Here is a 19,020-nt window from a genome sequence, read left to right as displayed (position 1 = left end):
CTGGGAAGCTACGCCACTGGGTGAAGCACAGGACTGTTAGGCCAAGTATACACAAGCGGCTTTTCCCAGTAAAACTGGGCTTTTGTCAGTAAAAACCTGCGGAGCATCTACACACAAAACGTTCTTCTGTGACAGCCTGTTGACAAAACCCGGCACATCGGCCAGCAGCATTATGCCTCTCTCGACAGCGTTCCATCAACAAAACAGCCTGTAGTTACTCTGGGTCCTTTTGTTGACAGACGGGGCTTCCGGTTCACGAGGCAGCCCTGTTTGCAGAGCTTCTGGTCACCCTTCTCTTAAGAGAGGGCTGGGCACTCTGTCGACAAAGCCGATTGCTCTTTCAGTCTGCTTTTGCATGGATGTGATCTCAACAGAGGTCCTGCCAGGAAATCTCTTCTGACAGTGACATCTGCTGACAGAGGCTTCTGATGTAGATGTGGCCATAGGGTGTGTCCAGGAAGCAAAGTTATTTTGGAATAATGGCTGCTATTCTGACATAACTTTGCGAGCATCTACACAGCAAAACTGCTATTTCAAAATAATATAGAAATAGAAGACAGCTTATTTCAAATTCTGTAATTTTGGAATACATTTTGCTTATGTGGGGTTTCCCTTTAGTGTGCATGGGTTACTCCCTAATAGCTTATTTTGGAATAATAGCTCCGGAATAAACAATTCCAGAATAACTCTAGTGTAGACATACCCTCAGGTGGCAAGAGGTTTTCAAGAGGAGTTAGTTGCCTTACTCTTTAGGAGTTTACATCTATTGCTGAGGTCCACAGTAGAAATAACCCACCTGTGGTACCCGGGGTGTCCTCACGAGCAGCCTCAGCAGAGAAGCCAGTGACTGGATGGGCTGCGAAGAGTGTGGAACTCCAGCACAGGAGTGAGGTCAGCTGGCTGGCTGGGGACAGTGCAAGGCATTGTGACGTGAAGCTACTTGGTCTGAGTGCTGTCTGTGGAGAGTGTGGGCCCAGCAGCCTTTAGAGCTGTCAATCCACCTGCGTTCACCTGTACACAACTGTCAAAACTGGAAGGCTGGGAAAACACATTAGCCAGATAGGTCTATGAGATGAGCAAGCATCCAAACTCTACTCTACTAGAAAGATGGCTGATTTAAAAAAAAAAAAAAAAACTACGCGGGGAAGTGTTTTTTCCTGTTGATTACATCTGTGGAGCTGCCTTCCTAGCAAGGGCCTCAGCCCGCTGGAGCAATGCCTGCACTGGAAACTTGTCAGCTCAGAGACTGGGGGAGGTGAGGGCGTGAAATGAATGCTGGAGGCTAGCTGAGCTCGGAGAGTTGGCATCCACCACCTGGCTGATTCCCACATGCGGTGAGTGATCTTGACACATGTCCCACATCCTGGAGAGTGGCTGGGGGAGGGAAATCTGTTTCCTTCCTGTGGGAGAAGGGGGGCATCTCAAAGCAGCACCCCAGTGGGAAATGACTGAGAATCCTTCCAGCGTCTACCAAAGCTGTGCTGCGTTAAAGAGCCCCTGACAGTCCATGGGGTACAACCTGCCTGTTATACTGGAAGAAGTATTTCTGTTTGTGGAGCAAAGTGAGCTCTGCCAGAACAAGGCACCTTTGTAGCAATATAAATACATCCCATGCTCCCGTCCACCTTGGCTCGTACCAGTATAATTGTAAGTTTAAAAAAAATTATGCCCTAATCAACATAGTTAAACTGGCTGTAACCTGACCTTAGTGGCCAAGAGATAAAAGGGGCACAGGGTCAGATCCTCAAAGGTAGTCAGGCTCCTACAAGGTCCACCAATAGGTGGGGGCAAAGGGAAAGTTAACCCAGGGCCTGGCATTGGGAGCCCCTGACCCCTTTGAAGTGCCACGGCAGTGTGGCTCCACTGCTCTGTGTGGCTCTGAGGTAGGCAGCCCCAGCACTGTGGTCCGGGTTGTGATAATGGTTAATGGACCTTAGTGCTGTCTTTTCTGGGGGAATGGAGACAAGTCTCCCTCTCCCATCTTGCCTAACTCCTCTTGAAAGCCTCTTGCCACCTTAGGGTATGTCTACACTACAGAGTTATTCTGGAATTGTTTCATGTCTGCAGTGGTGGTCTACCCTGCTGGGCTCCTGACCGAAGGAGATGGAAGTGTAAACACCTTTTGAGGATCTGGGCCCTAGCAAATTCCTTGCATAAGTCACTTTTAAAAATGGGTCTTAGGCTCCTAACTCAATTGGCTGTCGCACTGCTGAGCAGAGCAACTCTGGAATGCCTTTTAAAATCTAGGTCTTATTATTTAAATACATGTAATCACAGCTCAATACACCTCCCTCGCATGGCCTTGTTCAGCAGCTATCACAGCAGCTGTAAATATGGCAACACGTATCCCATATTCAGCTGGCCTATAACTCCCTGCAAAATGCAAATATTTTCCATCCGGCCAGTATTATGTGGAATCCTAAGTCCCCTTGCCCCTTTGTTATCTTCCCTCCCAAACTAAACAGTGCTAGGCTTGCACTGGCTTTCACAGCCACACACGTGGCTTTTTATTCATTTACTTTAGTGAGATAGGAAGAGATCACTGATAAGCTGGGGGATTTTGTTTACCCAGGAAATCAGGCTCATTCCTACTTATACCATCCCTCTCTGGAAAGATGGGGAGAAGAAGAAGGGGTAGGAGAGGTGAGGAAAGAAAACAGACATGCGCCAGGAAAAGAAGACACAGAAAACATGGTTATTTACAGTCTGATCCTACACAATCAACGTTAATGGGATTTTTTCCCAGTGATTTGTATGGGAGCAGGACCAAGCCCTTTAGCCACAGTTCAAGTATGTACCAACATTCCTTGTAAGCTGAGTGCTTGGATGGGCGCCCAGCAGGTTGGCAGGACTCAAGGTGGCATGGCCTTGCTTTCCTTACCCTGAGGCCAGGCACTCAGCTGATTAGCAGAGTACCCACCACAAAAAGCATGTGTTTCTACACTCGTGCACATACACACATAGAATCATCGAATACTAGAACTGGAAGGGATCTCAAGAGGTCATCAAGTCCAGTCCAGTCCAGTCCAGTCCCCTGCCCTCATGGCAGGACCAAGCACCATCTATATAATCACTGTTAGATATTTATCTAACCTGTTCTTAAACATCTGCAATGATGGAGATTCTACAACCACCCTAGGCACTCTACATGCCTCAGGGCACGTAACAAAATTTATTCCGCAGAATCATAGAATACTAGAACTGGAAGGGACCTCAAGAGGTCATTGAGTCCAGCCCTCTGCCCTCATGGCAGCACCAAGTACTGTCTAGACCATCCTTGATAGATGTTTATCTAGCCTGTTCCTAAATATCTCCAGAGATGGAGATTCTACAACCTCCCTGGGCAACATATTCCAGTGTTTAACCACCCTGACCGTTAGGAACTTTTTCCTAATGTCCAGCCTAAATCTCCCTTGCTGCAGTTTAAGCCCATTGCTTCTTGTTCTATGCCTGGATGGACAAATTAGAAGGGACACTTGTCTGCACCCTTATTTTGGGCCCCATTTTAGCATGAGTTTAATTTTGTGTACATGCTTAAGCCCCACTGAAATCCAAGGAACTTATTTTTACATGTGATCAAGAGCTGGCCTGACTAGGGATGGACTTCAACATAGGTTTGACTACTTCCCTGGATCAGGGGCTGTTTTTTCATGAAATGAGTGGAAAGTTCCTAGTGCTGTGACTGGAATGGTGTGTCAAGTGTGAACACCACAGCTGAAGAATCGGAGTGGGCTCAGAGAAGAGCTACAGAATGACCCAAGGATTGGCAAGGCTGCCTTACGACAAGAGGCCTAAGGAGTTCCATCTAGCTAGCTTATCAAAGAGAAAGTTAAGGGGTGAGTTGATCTTTCTGCAAGTAGCTATATGAGGAACATACTTTTGATAGGTAAGCATTTTTTTCTCTAATCTTGCAAAAGCAGAGCAAGCTGCAATTCCTGTAAGCTAAAGGTAGACAAATTCACACTAGAAGTCAGGCACGCATTCTCAATACGAAGCGTAATTAAACATGGAGCTATTTACCAGGATTCTCCATCACTGGAAATTTTTAAATCATGGCTGGAAGTTTTTCTAAAGGATCCAGTCATATTGCACCATGAACTATTTGACTTGATGCAGGAACTAACTGAAAGAAATCCTCTGGCCTGTGTTGTACAGGTGCTCAGACCAGTGATCCTTCTGGACTTGGAATTTAATCTAATGGGACTCTGAGTGTGGCCAGTAGGTGCTAACATAGTAATAATAGTTAATGCATGAGTTAGTTGGGTTCATTTTGAAACATCCAGGATTGGGCTGCAGCAAAAGAAGAAGGACCTAAAAAAAAAGGGGAGATAATGAACTCAGTCATTCATTGTTGAGTGACCTTAAGAATACACAACCATACTTAGCATTCTTGTAATGCACCTTTCATATGAAAATCTCAAAATGCCTTTGCAAACATGGGTGGATATTATCCCCATATCACAGATGGGGAAACTGAGGCAGGAAACAATTCACCTCCAGTCTCCCAGATCATTGGTGATAAGATATAGACCCAGAACTTCTGATTCCCAGTTTCTGCCCCCTTCTCCCCAGTCTATGAAGCTGCAGCCAGGAGACAGAAAGTAATGTTTCCTCACTAAATCAGGGAGAATCATGATCAAGACAGCATGAAGAGTGGACTTGAGAAAATGAGTTTTCAACAACTGAACAAGTTTTCTCCACTGGGGCAAGGTCAGATTTCATGAGCGCCACTGATGAAAGCTGCAACCATGCTCTGAACTGGGCTTTGATAGCTCCTTCCTCTCTTCTGGCTCAGGTTCCCACTGTACAATGAGCACACCCAGCTCCCGGGTCCCTGCTTTGTATCAGGAGCTGTCATCTGAGGCTGGCGAGAGAATTGCTTTGTCTATTTCCCTCTGAGACTCCTGGGGAGATGCTGCTGGAACATTAACTGGAACTCCCTGCAAACCCTTAAAGCTGCTGCCCATGGCCTGTAATCCTCTTAGACCAATTTCACACATGGAAAATTGTGCATAATAAAATCACAATGCCCTCTGAGGCCAGGTCCTCTGAGCTTTCAGGGAGCTAGTCATACTGGAGGGGAGGGGTCTCCAAGGAGGTTGCTGTGAAGGAGATTAGTGATTAAGTGCTCTGGGCTGCTCTGGAGGGGATCTCTGGCAAGCCCTGGAGTTGGAAACCCTCAGCGGTGTGGTATTTCTGTGCTGAGCCTGGCCGATCTGCAGTGAGAGCATCCCTGTGCCATGTCCAGCCAGTCACCCCATCCCAGGGTGAGGTGGGGAGCAAGGACTGTGAGTATGGGCGAGGCCAGATTAAGAGGATCACTGCTAGCAGCTGCTTAGCACTGTGGTTCTCTGCCTTTCCTATAGAGGCCCCTTTACTATCCCAGGACTCATCCCACCCTCCACGGGCCCCCTCTCCCATCCAACCTGCACCTCCCCTTCCTTTCAGCCATGCCTTAGCCAGCAAGAGTCCTTCCTCTGTGCCCTGGGCACTCCTACTGTAGAAATAACCAATGGCCCTCGGTCACCAGGGCATGTCTACACTAGAGCGATCTGCCAACAGCCCTGTCTGTCAGAAGATATGCTCCACAAAACTTCTGTCGAGAGATTGTGGCCAAACTGCCAAGCGGATCAGAAGAGCGATCCATTCTGTCAGCAGCAGTTTCTCTGCTCTTGATGTTCACACCTCCACTTTAGCTACTGGGAGACCACATCCTCCCTGACCGAAGGCACTTGACTTCTTCTCTCTTGATGTTCACAACTCCACATGAACCGCTGATAATGGGCCACATCCTCCCTGACTGAACAGACCTTCTCAGCTCTGGCCCTCTCCTTGACTGAGACTCCCTCTTTATCCCCTCCTCTGGAACCCCCCCCCCACTCACGCGTCTGATGCAGCGGGTCTTTGCCCATGAAAGCTTATGCTCCAAAATATCTGTCAGTCCATAAGGGGCCGGGCCACATGACTTCTTGTTGTTTCTGTCACTGGAGCGTGGCTGGACTGCCCAGCCACTCTCTCGATAGAAAGGCCAACGGGAAGCACAGCAGACAGGGCTGGCCGGTGGCCCGGAAGCCCCATCTGTCGACAGAGGGCCCCCCCACATCCAGACGGAATCTGTCGACAGCAGCGTTCTGCCCCGTGGGGAGCGGGGTAGGGCTGCCGGCAGAAGTGCCGCGGTCTGTCGATTTGCTGGCTCCGCATGGCCTTGGGAATGCAGACGCGCCGTGGGTTGTGTCGACCAAACTCTGTACCTTAGCCCTAGCCTGGCTGGCGGGGTGGAGGTGCCCAGCAAGGGGGAGCCCCTGAGGGCACGGTGGGGCGGGGTGGGGGAGAAATGTGAGGGGAGGTCCGGCGGGAAAGCCGCCCTCCGCCCCAGGCCGCTTTGCAGCCCCCCCCTCCCCTCCAGCCCCCCGGAGGACGGCCAGAGGGACGCGGTGGCGCCAGTTACAGCCCCAGGGGCCTTCCTTGGCTGAGGTGCTCGGCGCTGCACACACCGCCAGGGCCGGGGCGGCCGCGGGTGCGGCGAGCGGCGCTCCCAGGCGCTGCAGCACCGCGGCCGGCGGACAGCTCCCCGGGCCGGGCGGCTGGAGCCCGTCCGCCGCCAGCTGGGGCCGCTGACAGCTCTGCGGCGAGCCCCTGGCGGGGCGGCGGTGACTAAGCACCTCGAGAATCCCGGGGGCTTTTCTCGCCTTCCGCCGGTGCCTTCCCCGCCCCGCCCCGCCCCGCCCTCTCCTCCGCCCCGCCGAGAGCCGGGCCCTGGCGGCGAGCGCAGAGCCGGCCGGCCGGGGCGCCGAGCGGCGGGAGGGGAAGGGGCTCCCCCCGGCGGCTAGCGGGGCTGAGCCAGCGGCGCCCGGCTCCAGCATGCCGGTGCGGAGGGGCCACGTGGCCCCGCAGAACACCTACCTGGACACCATCATCCGCAAGTTCGAGGGGCAGAGTGAGTCCCGCCGGCTCGGGCCCCTCCCGGGGCGGGGGGGGGAGTCGCCCAACTTCCTGCCGGGGAGCCGCTGGGAGCCGGGCACGGCCGGGCTGGGAGCCGCAGGGCGACGGGGATCGGGCGGCAGAGCCGGGGATGGACAGGGTGTGTGGGGGTGGCTGGATGGAGGGGTGTGGAAGGAGATAGGTACCGATGTTGCAGTCTGTAGCTAGGTAGATAGAGGAGCGCGTGTGGGGCTGGACAGCTACCTGCAGGGGAGGTATGGAGGGAGGTAGGTGCAGATATTGCAATATGTATGGAGATGAGAGACAGGGTGTGTGGAGAGAGAGAGACAGATCTTGCCGTCCGGAAACCATCAATCAAGATTGTAATAAGGGGCCACACTCTGGTTTTAGTTGCACCAGCCTAACTCTGGAGTAATTCCGCTGAAGTCAAGAGTGTAACCGTGGATGTACTGGCCTAGCCGAGATCAGGGGCTGATTAGAATGTAGCTGGGGGAGGGGGATAAAACCTTTTTTTTGTCTGCAGGGGGCTGACTGTGCAGCTAGAAAATGGCCAGGTAGAAGGGTTTATTTTAGTGCAAAATGGGCTGCCTGGCTATTTGTCTTCAGTGCTCGGGTGCTCCCAGGCAGCCTCCCCTGATGAAACGCTGTCATTTGCTGCTGCTGGAAATAATCCCTTTAAATGAATTTTGGCTGGGTTGATTTTTTTTTTTCACCTCTAACAAAATGAAGAGGCAATGGAGGTCTCTGCTTCCAAGGCGTTTTTCATAGTTTGGGGAGGGCAGGTCTCTGGAGGCAACCGATTCAGGGGCACTTCTTTTTTAGAGTTGAGGGGTCTGCTTTTCCTTGAGGGGTGCTTACCCCAGCGCGCTGGGAGTGCACAGTGGGTGCTGCCTACTACTAGTGGAAAATATACAGGGACCACTTTCCATGCCCGCTGCAACGCACCAGAGAATTAGAACCACTGGCTTCCTCTAGCCATCTCGTTCACCTGTCTGGCAAGGCAGAGTTTGTTGTGGGGGACAAGCTTTCCTCCTTGCATGGTTGAGCTGTAGTTGCTAAAGGAAGGAAGAGACCCCTGCAGGGATTCCCCATGACTGGGAGGTTCATAGAACCTGTACTGCCTAGCCATTTAAATTGGCAAGGTGCAGCTCTATTGCCAGCTGGGTGGTGGGAGCGCACTGGGGAACTAGCTCACCAACAGTCAGACAACCCTCTCTTCTCCTGCCAGCTCCCAAACCTGGGGCCTGGTGGAGCTGAACTTGATAACTTGCTGCTGCTGCTGCTGCTGCTTCTGCAGATCTGCCTCCAGCTGCTCTTGAAACAAGGCCCCTGAGTCCTCAGCTGTGTCTACTTCTTAAAGTGACAGATGCCTGAAAATAAAGACCTGCTCTGTCTCACACACACACATGGGCCCTCCTCACCCCTGCAGCAGTCCATCCCTGGTGGCCCATTTGAGAGGCAGGATTTCATCTCAATCTAGCATGGAGCCTGCTGGGGTAGTACAGATGTGCGATGAGCTGATCCTAGGGCTGAAAGCCAGGAGCCCCTGCGTGCTAGTGTTTCACTCTGCAGAGCCTTGGACGTGTGGTTTAACCAGGGTCCATGGATTACTTCTCACTCACCCCCATTTTACACCAATGATCCCTGATAACTGCTGGGGTGAGTGAAAAAAGGACCTGGCCTGCAACCTTATAGCCAATAGCATTTCCTCTTTACCTTCCTCTGCTCCCTAGCTGAGGTCTCCGTGGGACTTGGCTGGGTTGATTTTTTTATACTCCTAAACAGGGAACAGGCTTAGAGGTCTCTGATGCAATGAATAGCCTATGGAGGTCTCTTGGAGTGTTTCAGTGGGGGTTGGTCCTGCTATGAGCAGGGGGTTGGACTTGATTGACCTCCTGAGGTCTCTTCCATCCCTAATCTTCTATGACAGTGGTCCCCAACCTTTCCGCTGGTATGCACTCCCAGTGCTCCGCAAAACCGTTCAGGGATCCCCATCAAAGCCAATTCTACCTGCTATGTGTAAGTCATTAAACGAAAAAGGAAACCACAACAGATTTTCGGACAGCCGTTAAGAACGTGATTGGAAGATATTTAATTTAATAGCAGTAATTGATTGTAACTTTGCAATTTATTTCAAACTTATTTTTTATGATAATTTTTATTTTTTTTATGGACTCCCTGCAATACCCTTGCAGCCCCCAGGTTGGGAGCCACTGGTCTGGGACTGTCTCTTCTCCCGGTACCTCCACAATAAGGCTGGATTCTTCTTTAGTGAAGGCCGGCAGTGTGCCACTCTGATCCAAACTGTATTTGCCCAACAGGCTGTTGTGACTCAATGAAACCGTCCAGGAGTTTAATTCCTTTTCCCTGGAAGCAGAGTGGCTTTGCCTAGTTAAACTCAACAGCCACTTTCTCCTCTGCCCCCACCCCACTCAGCTGCCCAAACCCCTCCCAAGCTCTTTTTTAAGCCCCAACTCATTAAAACTAATCCTCTCCCAATGCTTCTGCCCAGTTGGCTGCCGTGCCCAGGCACTGATTTGAAGAGTGGCTGGCCAGGGTGCTGGGCGAGCACATCGCCTGAGCTAGAGTCTAGATCTGCCCATGGGGTCAGAGTGATTCTGCGAGTAAAGCCGGAAACTCCTGGGTTCTGTGCCTGGCACTGCTGCTCCCTCAGTTTAGCCTGCTGTAAAATGGGTGACAATAGTAACGCTTCACTAGCTCAGGCACCAGCATGTGCTAGCAGATGTGTGCAGAACCTGCACTGAGCAGCTGGAACAGGGAATCAAGAAACACAGGATCACAGAAATGTAGGATGGGGAGGGACCTCCATAGGCTGTCTAACCCCATCCCTCTATACAATCCCAGCGGCCCCTGGTGCTGGAATGCCACTTGTGAAAGTTTGCAAAGTGCCTTTCCCCTCTACTAAAAGGCACCAGAGCAGTGGGAATGGCTCTTCCCTGGCTTTTGGACAAAGCAGGTCTGCAAAGAGGGGGCTGCGAGCTGCCTGTGGGCACCTGGGGGAGGCTTCTCCATATCTCTTGTAACCGTGGCTCCTTCCCTGGGTGTGGGGGGGAAAGGAGGCAAACAGCAGACCTGGAATAAGTACAGTACAGGTGCCCCTATGGGGTAATCAGCAAGATGAGTTAGGGAGTGCAGTAATAGTTACCCCCCACTTGCCCGAATATGTGCTCTGGGCTTAAGAGATAGTGAATTGCAGAATTGGAAGGAATCTTCAAAGGTCATCAAGTCCAGTCCCCTGCCCTCACAGGAGGGCCTATCACCCTCCGTGACAGACTTGCCCCTGCCCCAGGCCCTTGAAAGTCCTCTCCAGGATTGAATTTCCCACCCTTGGGTTATAAGGCCCATGCTCTAACCACTGAGCTGTTCCCTTCCCCAGCTCCCACCCCAAGAGAAGCCAGTGCTCAGAAGAGCAGTGTTCTCCCGCTTCTGCTACAGGCATATTCCACTCGCTCACTTACACTGCCACCCCTGGCTGCCCACTGATTTTGATGGGGCAGTAGCAGGAACAGAGCTGGGCCATGAATTTGCCTGTCGCTGCTGGTCCGAGCAGCTGTGCTTCGCTTCAGCCACATGCCGCAGCCCTTAAATCGCTAGATTACATTAAAGACAGGAGATGAGATACGGCTCTAATCCCACCATCTCATCGGCCTGAGCGTTACGGGACAACCTCAGCAACAGACAGGAACAGGCCGATCCGTTCCAGTCCCCACTGCCTTCTGTGGAGTCGTCCTAGGCTGCCCTGAGCTCAAGATGTCCGGACATCAGGGAGGCAAAGCACCAGGCCAAACTGCCCGAGGAGGTTGTGGAATCTCTTGTCATCAGAGGCTTTGAAGAACAGGTGTCTGGGGCCATCTTGGGGGGATGGGGCTAGCTGGCCTATGGAGGTCCCACCCACTCCTACACAGCCCTGATTCAATGGTTCTGGATTCTCTGCTCTGGCTCCATGCCCCCATTTGCTAGCACATGCAGTAGTGGTCAGTCAGAAGCCCTTCAGAGGGACTTTAATAGGCACACACCGTGCAGTTACCTTCACTGCACCTGCAGCAACCTCCATGCCTGAGTCATCTCAACCCAGGTGGGTCCCCAATGGATAATCCAGCCAAGAGTGCTGCAAACTTTTACATGAGCAAGTCTGGCTGGGACAGTGATCTCTGTAAGGTGAGGTGGGGTGGGAGAGGTTGGCCTAGCCCTCCTCCATGGTCTACAGGGTAGAGCCCCAAGGAGGAGGAATTACAGAGGGCACTCTGGAGGTCATGGCATGAAACAGAGCAAAGGGGAACGTACCCATGGCTGTAATTTTGGTCTCACTTGTGCCTGTTGGTCACACTGGCTTCAGAGAATAGGATCATAGAATCCTAGGGCTGGAAGAGACCTCAGGAGGTCATTGTGTCCAGCCCCCACCCAAAGCAGGACCAATCCTAAAGAGTCACTCCTGCTTTAATGAATATGGAAAAGAGCCATCAGATCATTTTGGCCATCCCCTGGCAAATGCCAGATTAGTCCCTGTAGTACCTGTGCTTGTGTATGGGCCTGTCTAGTGCAGCTGTCTCAACTTGGGGGGGGGGGCTTCTCCTGCTCCCCTGGGGAAACAATCCCAAAGAAGCCAATCACACTGCCGGGAGGCACCTTCTACTCTTCCACCAAGGGCTCCTCTGAGTTCCCTCCTCCCAGGCTGCACATCGAAAGTAGCTCCCTGATACCTGCAGCTCTGACACCCTGGAAAAGTCTCCCTAGGGGACGAGCTGGGAGCTGCATCATGCAGGATTCTAAAGTGAGCAAAATGCGAGCCGGTGAAATTCAGACAACAATCCCAGGAGAAAACAATGAGAAGTCCTGTGGCACCTTATCAACTAACAGATTTATTGGCGCATAAGCTTTCGTGGGTAAAGACCCACTTCGTCAGATGTTTTTGCAGATACAGGCTAACATACTTAATCCCAGGAGACAGCATGATCTAGGGGTGAGGGCACTTAGCTGGCAATACATGCCAGATTATGCCCCTGCCCTGTTGCATTACCTTGAGCAAATTACATCACCCCTCTGTGCCCCTGTAAACTGGGACAATCGCTGTGTATTTGTACAGCACCAAGCACTAGGTGCCCTGATGCTGGCTGGGGCCTCTGCACACTGCTACATAAACAATCTACTGATGAGCAGGTAACCCAAAGATTTGTCCCATCTCTAGTGTCTCCAGGTTAGATCTTCATGTGGTGTCCTGGGGTGTGGCTGCTCTAGGGTCAGTAGAATGTTCAGGCTGAGGGGCTGATCCTGTGCTAAAAGCAAATGCCACTTTTCCAAGCATCCAAGGTCTGGTTGGCAGAGACCCCGGGAGGTGGGCAAGGCTCCTTCTCCCCTGAATGATGACGATAACAAATTGTATCGCCGTGTCTGAATCAGCAAGGGAAGGGGAAAGCACCCCTTTGCTTACAGCTGTGGGGTGGGAAATGCAGAGGAAGCAGGCGGCAGTTTGAAATATTGCTAGCGGTGGCAGTAGCACCATGGACTGGGAGTCAGACTTCTAGTGCCATTCCTCCTGCTGCAACATTGGGCAGTCACTGTTTCGGCCTGTGCTTCAATTTCCCCTTCTGTAAAATGGAGCTCTTATACCTAGAGTTTGCAATGTTCAATATCTACTAAGTGCTTTAACGGGTCCCACATGGGTGATGGTTATTAAAGCCCTTTGAAGCTCCAGCTGAGTCTGTTTCCAGCTAAGGAGACATCCCATGTGGTGCTGGGAAAGTCCAGCACCACCCAGTGTTGTATTATTTTTTATGTCCAAAGGCCCACACTGAGATCAGGGCCCTGCTGTACCAGGCACTATCTGAACAAAATAGGGAGAGACAGTCTCTTTCCCAAGGAACTTCCAAGCAAATCAGATGAGACAACAGGTGGGGTGAAGGAGCCAACTTCCAAATGAGCCAAGAACAGAATGTGGCTTTTTAGAGCAGCAAGCCTGGGACTCAGCCACTGCAGCAGGCTTCCTCTCTGAGAACCTTACCCTCAGGCATCTTATTTGCATAGACTACAAGGCAGGCACCCTAGCAGGTCTTCGCACCCAGCCCCGCTGGTGGAGACACCCATGCCACTCCCACCAGCAGACCCTCCACTACGATGTTCCCTTGCTGGGGCAGGCAGCTTATTTTAACCTCTTGCTCCTCATGCATCTTTGCAGACCGCAAGTTCCTCATCGCCAACGCGCAGATGGAGAATTGCGCCATCATCTACTGCAACGATGGCTTCTGCGAGATGTTCGGCTACTCCCGGGTGGAGGTCATGCAGCGCCCCTGCACCTGCGACTTCCTCACCGGGCCCGAGACCACCAAAAACTCCATTGCTCAGCTGACCCAGGCCTTGCTGGGGTCGGAGGAGTGCAAGCTGGAGATCCTTTACTACAGGAAAGACAGTAAGAGCTCTCCATTGAAACAGCCATGTGGGCAGCCCCAGGACTGGTGGGCCTGGTGGGTAGCCAGGTGGGGGATGCACATGGGGGTAACCATTGTAAGTGATCCGTTCAGTGGGAGACCATTGTTATTTATGCAGTACCATGGACTGGCCTCGCTCTGTACAGCAAAGAGGCCTGACGTTCCTCTACTAACTTCCCCTAAGCTAGTCCTGATTTCAGCTGCCAGGTTCCTGCCTCAAGAGGCTTACAGTGTGGAGGGCTGCCTTCTGCCCTGACCAACGGGGTGTCAAGGGGAGAAGGTCTGGCCTTGGACTGGCCTGGAAACAGGACAGGTATTATTGTCAGTCCCAGGGCTGGTGGTGGCAAAGGGAAGCAGTGGGGTGGGAGCTGACAGCCACAAGAGGGCCTCTGCCATGAGGAGCACAGAGAATATCCTGACCAAGCTGCTTTGCTTGGTCTTGATTTTTCCCATTTGTTGCAACAAATCTCTAGGAGAGACACCTGGCAACCAGATGGCTCTGGTTCTGCCTTCGTTGTGGACTGGGTTTCAGTGTAGGTGCAGAGACCTGAGAGAAGCCTGAGCTTGCAGGAGGTGGGAAGGGGACTTCTGTGAGCAGGTCACACCTATTCCAAGCACCCAGCAAACACAAGCAAATCCAATGGGCCAGGTTCTCTGGCATCATGCACTTTAGCATAGTATTTACACCAATGCTACATTCTGATTTGTAGCATTTCCCCCTCCCCTTTGGCTGGATTACATGAGCAGCAGGATCAGACCTGTAGGCGGGATCAAACCAGATGGCAGGATCAGACCCATGTTGCACAAGCAGAAGGATCAGACCAATGGCCCATTTTAAAGAGACTTCCCCATGTGAGTATACAGATGGGATCCTTAATCTGGCTGCTCCTCATGACCCCAGGCTGGGGAAAGGCCCCCTGCCCTGTGAAGCACTGTCTATTTCTAAAGCAACAGAAGGTCCTGAGCAGCCTTCTGGCTTGAACTCCCCCTGTGCTTGGTGGTGCTGGGATCCCAGGTTCTGACCCAGAGCCCTTTGCCAATGCTTCAGACCTCAGAATCCAACCTGTGACCCTCCCAGTCTGTCTCCTTGAGGGACTTGTCCGTCCCGCTGTGTCTCGGCACAGATGCCTTTCTTCCAGAGATGGGCAACCTAGGCTGGTGAGTGGGCCTCGTAGGAGACCCTCCATCTCAGTGAGCTGCACGATTGTGGCGCCCAAAACAGTCTCTTGGGATGGGCCAGTTTTGCGTACCTAGACTGTGTACCAGGTGTGCCGCCTGGACCGCAGCCGTGATCTGACTGGCTGCAGAGGGACACCCAGTCAGTGTTGTGTCCAGCTCACTCCACGGGCCCTGACTTCCCGTGCGGGTCTCTTTAGTCACACCAGTGGGGAGGAAAACGAAGCGCAGGGAAACCAGCAGCATCTGGCCACTCTGCATATGGGGAACGGTGAACGAACTGTCTCCTGGGCCACACACAAAACCTCAGTGGGTCACAGGTTGGCCGCCAATGCTTTGTACTCACACCCCTCTGGGATGTGGGCAGTGCAGCCACCACCATGTTCCTGAGGGGAACCTGAAGCACTTTAAAGGGGCGTATGTCTCAGACTGGCTCTGAAAGGGCTCGGGAAGCCTTGGGAATCGGGAACTTAATTAATGGTGCCACACGCTGGGTGGAAAAGGCCCATCTAAAATTAAGTCCCAGTTCTGGGGTGAGGGGCAGGGGGATGGTTGGTGCAGAAAGAGGAAGCCCAAGCTGAAGCCAGGCTGTAGGTGGGGGCACTGGAAGAGCTTTTATAGTGCAGCTGCTGAGCACTGTTGCGCCAAATCAAAAGCCCTGTGTATCATGGAAGCCACCTTGGACTTGGGGTGCTGCTGCTCTGCTTCCCTGCACCCTTCATTCCAGCACCTCTGGCTGGAGGAGAAATCATCTGTCAAAGGTGCAGTTCCTCTCTGGGCAGCAGTGCGGAAATGAGGCTGAAGGAGAAGCCTGGGAGACGATGGAGAGGAGAGAATTCTCTCTCAAGGAGCTAGAAGCCCAGAGAGTCCAGGTTCTAGGTGAGTGGCTGATTCTGCCAGTAACCCCTGCCCAAAGACCAGGATCTGGATGTCCAGAGAGGCAGCCCAGGGTGATGTCCAAGGATGGTGCAAAGGGGAACCTTGAGGCGCAGGGCTGAATGCCTGTGGCCACTCAGGAAAGATGCAGGTGTCACCCATCAGATTAGCAGAGCAGCCGCAGCTGAGAGCACGTGTTTCGATGCTGGTGCGCATCTGTACACGCTTTGGTGCCCATAACATAAATTATTCTGCCTGTGGATGGACAGAACTAGAGGGGACAGTGCTGAGCAGGATAAAACCTGGAACCTAAGGAGGCCAGGAGAGGTGTAAGTCTGTATTTTCATTTGGGACTCACTGGAGGGCTCCAGTGGAGATCCCTATAAACCCAGCTCTGAAAGAACCTCAAGAGGCTGTGGAGCCTGAGATGAAGTAGAAATCCTGGTGCGTGAGAAGAATGTGAGTACAGGTTGGGGCCTGGAAGGGGCTGTGGGAAAGGCCCAATGACAAGCTGAGGGAGGAGGATACCCAGGGAGGAAGAAGGGGGCAGCTTGGACCACACAGGCCTTACCTACTCATGGTGGAGTCCTGGGCTGGAGCCCAGAGGGGAGGGAGGGCTGGAGTTACACCACCAGTCCTGGGAGAAGGTGGTACAGACCCCCTGCAGTACAGGGATAAGAGCTTCTGAAGCCTTGAGGTGAGGTTTGAAGGCCCAAGGGACCCAGCATTGGGGCTGAAACCTTGTGGTAATGGCACTGGACTCTTGTTTGTTGGCCTTTGCTACCCTAGAAGGGCTGGATCTAAAAGTGACCAGACCAGGTGGCCACATCCCAAGAAGAGAGGACCACTAAGGGACCTGAGCAGCTATCAGCCCTCAATGAGGGGAGCCCACTCTGCCACCCCTGCCTCGAGAGTGTGTGCGGAAGGGGAGTCCACTTGTCTGCAGGCACAGAGATACCGAGCTCACCTGCAGGAGCTTGGGGGAAGAGCACACCTACCATTTCACCACCTTTCCACACTTGCAACAAAGCCCCTAGGTGTAGTGTCCAAAGCTGGGCTCCTTGGGGCAGGGAGGATTCCACCAGCCCACTCTCTGAGGCTGCTGTCCTGCCCCAGGTGTGGGAGATGGCTCTCAGATTGGCTGCACAGCCAGTCTTCTGATGCCAGCTGTGTGGCAAGCAATGCTCCCGCCTTAAAAAAACCCAAGCGCTTTTTTGCAGAGGGGAATTCAGCAAAACCAAGGCTTTCAATCAATGCTCTCTCTAATTTTTCCCATCCATGTATGGAATCAATTTTATACGCACAGAGATGTGTGGATGCGCACCACCAGCAGAACATATGCTGGGTGTTCTGCTGATCAGCTGGGGGGCATTTGAATCTCTCCTGGGTGGCTGCCCAGGTGCTTAGCTTACTGGGAATGCGGCTTTCAATGCATGTTACTGAATGGGTCATGGCCCAGCCCTGTAACATGATTGGTTAGAGTCTGAGCAGCAGAACACATCATTTAAACTTCCTCCTGATCAAAGCCCCTGGAAATCAATGGGCCGACACTCACTGACTTCCTTGGCTTTGGTTCAAGCCCTGCAAGCTCTGATCAAGTAGAAACTCCAATGTTAATTCAGGGCTGTGGTTTCCCTTGGCCCGGTGGAGGGGGGCGGGGGGCCAGTACTGGACAGTGAGATCTGAGCTTTGTTTCTCTCCAGCAGAATGGGGCTTGTGCAGGCGCAGATGGAACTATGTTAAGATGAAAATGAAGCTTTGCTGGGAAATGCCCATGATTCGTTCTAATACTGCAGGGAGTTAGTTAAACATTTAGGGCTAGATATGCCGCAAACAGGCAGCGTGCAAGGCCCCCAGCACAGCAAATAGACTGTCCCCTGGGAGAGGGCTTAGAACATTAGGTACGCGCTAGAAATGCAAATGTTGTTTTCTAAACAGTCTGAGGCATCTTAGCAGTGATTTTTAATCCTTGAAACCCCGGGGGGGGGCGGGGGAGATGTGGGGGTGGGGAGCCCTGTTCTCCCTACAAACACAGAGACGGGCTCCGCCCTGAAGACCTTACAACTTCCATAGGCTAGACAGACCTGTGCGGGGGGTTGGGGGGAAGGGAGGAGAAAACAGTCCACAAGTGACTTGCTCAAGGTCACACAGCAAATCAGGGCTCACAATAGACAGGGAATCATTAGGACATTGGGCAGGACATTCAGCCTTCCTGTGCCTCAGTTTCCCGTCTATACATTGCAGAGAGCTGCACTGCCCTGCCTCAGCAGGGTGTTTGAAAATGAATAGGCTGAAGTGAGCTGTTGTGATTCTGCAATAATGGAACATGCATACGTGCTCAGATACCTAGACTAAGGCACAGGGGTCCTGCCGGCCGTCCCAGGGCCCTCTCTCCTGTCCCTGTTTCGCTGCCTGCGTGACTCTCAATGGAGCTGCTGTAGATCAGGGAGCGCTGACATGCGCCAGGAGGCTGACGGCCAGATTAGGGCTTGGTAAATTCTGTCCCTATTTGGATGCAGCGGACTTTCCCCACTCTCTTACTGAGAGGAAAATAAAACTTCCCCTACAGCAGCTCTGAATTCTGCCTCCCTCCCCCCCAACTTCGCTGCCTTCCTGGAGCCCTTCCATTAGTGATGCTGTGCGGCGTGCCTCAGTAACAAAGACTTCATCAGAGCCTCTCTTCCTGCAGGGCTGTTAATTGCTCTTATTCTCGTTAAGACACTGTAAAATGTGGTGTGCGGAGATTTGCCTCCCTTGCTAAGCAGCTGTAGCAAGCAGGGGAGTGTCTGTGTCGCCCTGGGGTTACCTTTGGAGAGCTACAGAACTTGGGGACGAGGGTTTGCTGAGATTCTCAGTGGGATCTACTGTGTCCCTTCTGCCCTAGAGGGGGTCCGGCCATCAGGCACAGTGACGAGGAGCCAGGAAGAGTAGCTGTGCCTTAAGAAGGGACTACGCCTGTAAAGAGCTGAGTTCCTTCAGCATCTCAGCAAAAGGGGTGACGTGCATCCCTGGGGAGACCCCCTGTGTGAGCATGATGTGATCAAGGGGTGGCAGGAGGCAGAGCCAGACAGCTGATGCTACAGGCGGTGCTGCAGTTGCTCAGAGGCTGCAGATTGTGATTGTTTTCCCCCTCTTTCCTGCCCTCAGTGTTTGCCAGGGCTCAGTGGAGAGGGATCATCTACCCAGCCAGCCCTGCCTAGAGACTGATTGTTGTAACTGCCTGGAGAGAGAAAATCCTGGTTTGCCTATTAAACTGACAAGCCACAGATGAGTTAGGGCTACAGTGACGTTCAAACTGCAGGCAGTCCAGCTATACGTGCGAGGCCAGACTGGTGCAGAGTGGCCTGCTGAGCCACTGCAGTGGCTGGGATGGTGGGCTTGAGTTTTAATGGAGTCGCACCGCTGCCTCTGTTTCTGTAGGCACAGCCGGTTGTTTGGATGTCCAGGCAGTCAATTGCATTCCCAGCTAAGCTGTGGTGGGGAGAGGTGCTCAAAGAGTCCAGCCTTGCAACTCTGGCTCGTGATGGCTCATCCCCCCTTTATGCTGGTGGAAGGTGCCGGACTGGCTGCCCTGTCCTTGGCA

The 19,020-nt window shown here is 52.6% G+C and overlaps 1 protein-coding gene across 2 annotated transcripts in view; it reads left to right on the top strand.

The window, feature by feature from the left end:
- Positions 1-6,733: 6,733 nt before the first annotated feature.
- KCNH6 (potassium voltage-gated channel subfamily H member 6) overlaps positions 6,734-19,020 on the top strand; it is a 139,628-nt gene continuing 127,341 nt past the window's right edge. For both annotated transcript variants that reach the window (XM_074979055.1, XM_074979054.1), the window contains exons 1-2: positions 6,734-6,937; positions 13,136-13,366. In XM_074979055.1, coding sequence (XP_074835156.1) covers positions 6,862-6,937; positions 13,136-13,366 — 307 coding nt within the window. In that variant the 5' untranslated portion in view covers positions 6,734-6,861. The remainder of the gene's footprint in view (positions 6,938-13,135; positions 13,367-19,020) is intronic.

The sequence above is a fragment of the Carettochelys insculpta genome, chromosome 28 (assembly GCF_033958435.1).
Source record: "Carettochelys insculpta isolate YL-2023 chromosome 28, ASM3395843v1, whole genome shotgun sequence".
In the NCBI taxonomy this organism is placed as follows: domain Eukaryota; kingdom Metazoa; phylum Chordata; order Testudines; family Carettochelyidae; genus Carettochelys; species Carettochelys insculpta.
The sequence above is the reverse complement of the archived record's forward strand: the minus strand, read 5'-3'. Positions and strand labels throughout refer to the sequence as shown.